The following is a 6,231-nucleotide window of genomic DNA, read 5'->3' on the forward strand; positions in this document are numbered from 1 at the left end:
AGAGAAGAGAGGTACAATAAAAATACCACGTATCAGCTACCGAACTGCTGAGGTACAGGACACACAGAGAAGGAATATTAACGCTCTCTTTTCACACATAGAAACCTCGTCCTTCCCGTCACCTCCACACCTAAAGGACACGGGAAGGGAGTGGGGGACTGTACACAGCAGGAAAGGGGCTTTGCCAGATGCCAACAAGCTGTTTCAGTGAGAGTCCTTTACTGCGCTCCTTGAATGACACTCTCCTAGGGAACTGAAAGCTCAGGCACTGCTGTTTCCATGTTAGCACTGCGGGAGGAGCTGGTGAGACAATGGGCGCTGTGCAGCTGTCACCACCACACTCCTCACTGCCCCAGTCAGCAGTGCCCACGCTGCAGAGGGGAGCAGCCGAAGGCGCCTGCGCTGCTGCTGGAGCAGAAGCAAAGGGTGCGTGCTCTCATGCTGAACCCCGAAGCATCCACTTACAGACACACACCGCACAGAACAAGCATGCATGTGTGTCCTGGCCCCCATGGCGGGCTGAACAGTCGGCCCTCTCATACTCATCCCAGCAGGGGGCGGGCTCACTTCCCTGACAGGTCGGCAGGTGGGGACACTCCTAATCTACAAGCAGAAGGCAGACGCCACCTCTGAGGCTGTCCCCAAGGGTTCAGGGGTGGCAGCACCTGGTGAGGGGAGGGCGCTGGGGCTGCCCCACAGGCATATGGGGGTGATGCCTCCCGGTGGAAGGAGCAGAGGGGACTTGGTCCCTCATGGGAAGGAGTGGCTGGAACCTGGTCAGAACATGAGGCATGCAGGGCACTGAAGGGGCAGGAAAGAGCTGCTGCATCAACCACAGCACGGAGGGCAGGCAGAAGCCCAGAGCAGACAGCAGCCCAGCAGCGGGCCGAGACCGGAAAGCCAGTCCTCAGGTGAACACAGTTCTGGATGAGTAACACACACTTCAGTTCCCAAACTGTCTCGTGGGCCGTTCCATGCAACACTAAGTAAAACACAGATAGCTCCAACACGACGTTGTTTAGGGAGCTGAGCCCACACTTGTAGGCGTGGCATCCACACCGACCAGCACACCCCCGTCTGGAGAGCCGTGGACATGCTGGCGCTCACCTGACCCCATGTGGCCCGCGTACTTGACGAGGCACCTCCCGGTCTCGATGCTCCACAGCAACGCCGTGTGATCTGCAAATTGAGACAGACAAGAACCACCGAGCTGTCGCTGGTCATCCGGTCTTTTTATTAGAAGAGTAAGATAAAAATCCTGAAAAGGAGGAACTTCGTTACCGCTACTATCTCCTGCAACTCTGATTCTAGTACTCTCACTTAACTGATCAAAGACTCACTTCCAGGGGGAGTGGGAGGAGCCAACTGCTACACTGACTGCTCCATGCTGGAGACCTAGATACAAGGCCAGTCACACTGTCTGGCTTCATTTGTTGGTGAAATATTACAACTTTTCAGAAGAGCATGCAACACTCAAATGCAAATAAAATCAAATCCAGTCATAAGTATCTGAGGTAATAAATATTCCTTTGGACCTTTCCACGTATGGGCATAATAAAAAGATAAAAAGTAGACTACAGAGGACAACCTGAAAAACAAATGCCGATTACCCAAATGAGATTTCTGAGACATCAGAAAAGGATCTTCTTATCCTTCTTTACTAATTGTAATTTCCATAAAAGCAATCTGGGGTGCTCATGTATGAACAGAGTTTTAAACAAGAGAAAAAACTTTCATCATCATTCCAACTTTCACATTTTATATTTCCACTTGAAAAGGCAGAATCTAGTGAGTAACTTGCCACAGCTGGGAAAGTCATTTTCAACAAGTGAGCACCATTTATAATTCCAGCAATTTCTATCTGAAGGGGTGTTTGGTTGTGCCCATTAGAAAGCTTTCAAAAATGCCTTTTCTTCAGTGAGAAGACAGGGGTCTCCTAAATCCTGGGACAGTGGCCCCTTTCAGAGATGACAAAGCACTTCCCTCAGCCACAGCTTATGAGCAGGAAAAAATGTAAACTGTATGTTCAAAGCAGGTGTATGCCAATGAAAAAAATACCTAAAAGTTGGAGGTGACTGGTTAACTCAGTTGGTTAGAGCGTGGTGCTCGTAACACCATGGTTGCCAATTCGACCCCCACATGGGCCACTGTGAGCTGTGCCCTCCTTGAAAGAGTCAACTATGCCATTGTAGCATGAAAATAATGTGTAACCAGTGACCATGGCTGTTCCCCAAAAAAGTTTTAAAAAAGTAAAAAAATACCTAACATTTAAAAGACATTCCACCTTATGCTGTCTCCAAGAGCATCCCAAACACGGTCAGCTACATCCCATGGAGCCCAACGGGGCATCGCAACCACAGGCTGCAGAAGGACCGACAGAGGCATCATACTGAATGACTGCTCGGCCACACATCTGCTGCCAGGGTCCCTCTGCTGCCAACACCCGCAGGTCAGCCATTCCCACCAGCTCCTGGCAGTCATGCCCACCAAATGGCGGGACTAGCTTTTTGCTCACCTGCAGATGCAGTCCCCAGCACCACGGGCTGTGTCCTCGCCACACTGACGTCCCAGATGCCATCCCTGTGGCCAATGTACTCCTTCACGAGCTGGCACACAGCCCTCGACGTGGTGGTCTTGAAGCTGGAGACGAGCTAAGATTGCAACAGGAAGGAGTACTGTAGACGGTTTACTGAGCGAGTGTTTTTAAGTCAGAGAAGGTAAAAGAATGCCTTGAAAATGCACACATCATTGACTAGGACATCAAAGACACACATGGATACGAGTGCAAACAGTGGGACTCGTCTAGCTGGGTATCACCAAGCAGGGGTGAAGCCAGAGGCCCCCACTCCCCCACTCCATGACTCTGCCCTACCACAGAAGGGCCTGCAAGTTTATGGGCTGCAAGTCACTCCTCCACAGATACAACCACTGAATTTTCCTGAACACCACAAATTTATCTTTTCCTATCACACGCCCTAACTGAAAGCCATGAACTTCCAGTGCCCATGGGAACCCCTTTGGCAGCACATGACTGGCCCACAAGCCAGCGCCTTGCATACCTTGCTGGTGGAGGCCTTGTACGTGGTCTTCAGCTTCTGGGAGAGTTGGCTGGTACTGTGACTGGCTGCCAAGACAGTCAGTCAACAATCAGGACAGGCATACGACCAAGGAGCCAGGGACCAGGGACAGGCTGAAGACACAAATGTGGGCGCCCACTTCCCACAGGAAGGCAGTGCAACCCAGAAGGGCGGGTCTGTCCACGTAGACATGGCAACGACCCAGGGCTGGGACGGGAACCCGAGCTAGCGGGCGCTGCCTTCTTCCTTCCAAGCCCACACCTGAATGACAGGTTCAATAACGTGGTTGCAAAAGCACCCCGGGGCCTGCATTGAGTCCCACATCCCTCCACACGCAATCCGCAGGCACCCCTCATGAACATCCCCTACCTTTGGTTTTGAGCTGGCCCTTACTCAGCTCTGCCCCATCGATTGCTTGTCCTTCAGCAGCTAAACGCTCATTAAGAGTCTCGATTTCTCTACGCACTGGGAATAAAAATGTTTTCAAAAAGGTAAAATATGTACTTTTTATGTTTAAACACACCAGTTCTAAAATTTGAGCACATAAAAATGTTATGTTTTGCTGTTGTCTAGACAAAGACATGAACAACACCTTAATAAACAAGATCACAGAGTTCTCAAAAACCCAAGACATCGCTCCACAAATAAGAAAGCCCTTCCGCATGGGGAAGACATGACGCCATCAGTGTTCGCAGCGAGCAGGCTCTGCAAGGCCAGGACGATCCGTTCCCCTTTGTACTTTATATATTTAAACACATGATGCTGATACTGTCCAAAATTCAGTAGATTAGTCTAGGTGAGAACACTGAAATCAGGGAAAAAACATAAAATAAAAAAATCGTAACTATTGCTGCATGGCACAACAGAGCACCAAGTGAGGATTATGTATAGGGAAGATTAAAAACACAGGAAAGGTATGAAGAAGGAATAGAAGTAGGGATGTATAGGGACAGAGAAGAATGATGAAGAAGGACATAAGTTCCGAAGAAGAGAATGAGCAGACGGGAGGAGGCAGGCACAGCTGCACTCTGGACAGCTGCTGTTATCCCGCTGTCACCACCCCATAGACAGGAGGAGAGACGGCCAGGGAAGAGACCTGGCCTAGAACACAAGCTACTGCGGCCACGCAGCCAGACCCTGCCTGGCTGCAAACTGACCCAGCGCTGAGTTGTGCGCCTGCCACGCCGCCTCCCAGGCCTGGGCAGGATCTGTTCAGGCTGCAGGGAAGCCAAGGGTCTGGCTGAGAGCACAGCAAGGTCAGTGAGAGAGAGGACTGAGGACAAAGGCTCTGAACAGGCCCAGTCTGGGCCCCTGGGACGCGGTCTCACAGGCAGCAGGAGCCCCAAACCTCAGCACTGGAGGTTTTTCTTGAACAAACTGCATGAATTCGTAAAACACAGGCCTTAGATCACTATGGAGACTCACCAGTACTTGGATCCGTACAACTCGGACACTTAAAAGAATCCTTAAAATCAGATACAGTACATGGTACCTAATTTTAATCTTATAAAAAGTTGGAATTTTCTCTCTGTAAATTTTCAAGGTGGACTTTTAAGGAAAATCCAATATTAAAACACTGAATTTTCTAATAGTGAAGCTTAAATGACATAGGATTATATTATCTTCACTACAATCCAACCACACCACTTAGTTCGAGTGAAAACACTTTAATAATGTAAATACTGTTTAGTAGTATTCAATTTTTGGAATCAACTTATAAGGCAGGAAAGATCTGATTATGGTTAAAAATTTTATAAACACAAACCCTGTAAAATAACAAAAACTGGAAGGTAATAAATAGAGCAGTGTGAGGTAAAGGACACATTCATTTCCTAACATTTCACAGCAAAGCATNTAACACGCAAATGCACGTTCCCATCTGCTCAGCATGATGGACCTCACCACCGGCCAGGCGCCCACTCATACTAAGACCTCACTCCCACCAAGTCTGCAAGGTGATACTTGGACTTGGGAACAGAAAGATGGAGGGCAGCTGTGGGCCGGGACAGGCCGCAGGTGTGCCAAGCAATCATCTCCATTCACCTTCACAAGCACCGTCTGAACCCCACCTTCTTGTGGCTGTAGAGCAACCCCAAAGGAGTGGCCACATGTAAGCGGTGGTACCTTTCTCAGGTGTCAAATGAATTTACTGCCTGATTTGTCAATCTCTCTTCAAATCAGCATCATATCACACCCCTGTCTCGCACTGCTCTCTCCAGCCCCACTCCTTTATCTGTTTCAATTTCCATCAGTTCCTTTCTGAACTCTCAATTCCATCCTCTCCTTTGGTTGTCACTGGTCTCCCTCTGTCTCCCTCTTCCCAACAACACAATAAACGGTCGATTTGATAAAGTTTAAATCCTTACCTACTTCACTCCTGTTTCTTCAGGTATCACTAGCTACTGTGGGGCAGGCCCAGGACACTCAAACTGACCTTCCCAACACATTCCACTCCCGTGTAGAAGCACCCGATTAGAATCACTTCTGTCCTTTATTCCAAGGTCAGAAAACTGTGCCCACGGGCCAAATCAGTTGGCCACCCATTTTGTAAACAATGTCCACTGCAGGCAGCCATGTCCACCCATCTGTTTTCTGCATCTCTGCTGCATTCACACTAACCTGAAGCTGAGTGGTGACACAGTGGCGACATGTATCGTGTGGCCCTCAAAGATGAAAACATTTACTTCCGGTCTTTTACAGACAAAGTCTGCTGACCTCTGTTCCATCCAAACACTGCCAGTGTCCTCAAACCACCACAGGGGGTCTACGGCTGTTAGGCATTTTATAGAAAAACTCCTCATTATGATAATGAAGGTGTTTTTTTTAAAACCACTGTATAAAACACGGCAAACCCAAGCCACCCAACTTAGGAGAACCAGCTAGAAAGGAATAAGAATGCAATATGCAGAGTGCTGAGACATGGGACGGCTGTCTTCGCATTTGTGTATTTTGGGTGCTCACAGGAGTAGGCACTCAGCAGGAATTACAGGGCCTCGGAGAACTGAGTCACAGTCTTCCGACGGTAGTCACAGCATAAGCAGGGCCGGTGGGCAACCACCAAGTGCTTCACAGCAGGAGTCAAGAACAGGATCGATTTTAATCTCACTATAAAGTCAAGCTCATGGAATCTGCAATCCACTACTTGTCAAAAAAA

The 6,231-nt window shown here is 48.9% G+C and overlaps 1 protein-coding gene across 1 annotated transcript in view; it reads right to left on the minus strand.

Annotated features, from left to right (window-relative positions):
* The window catches only part of WDR37 (WD repeat domain 37), a 53,525-nt gene that overhangs the window by 20,287 nt on the left and 27,007 nt on the right, over positions 1-6,231 (minus strand). Inside the window, exons 4-7 of the mRNA XM_019628652.1 lie at positions 3,447-3,542; positions 3,060-3,124; positions 2,516-2,651; positions 1,060-1,179 (exon numbers count right to left, since the gene is read on the minus strand). Of these exons, the coding sequence (XP_019484197.1) occupies positions 1,060-1,179; positions 2,516-2,651; positions 3,060-3,124; positions 3,447-3,542 (417 nt within the window). The remainder of the gene's footprint in view (positions 1-1,059; positions 1,180-2,515; positions 2,652-3,059; positions 3,125-3,446; positions 3,543-6,231) is intronic.

Source organism: Hipposideros armiger, unplaced genomic scaffold (genome assembly GCF_001890085.2).
Source record: "Hipposideros armiger isolate ML-2016 unplaced genomic scaffold, ASM189008v1 scaffold_801, whole genome shotgun sequence".
Classification (NCBI taxonomy): domain Eukaryota; kingdom Metazoa; phylum Chordata; class Mammalia; order Chiroptera; family Hipposideridae; genus Hipposideros; species Hipposideros armiger.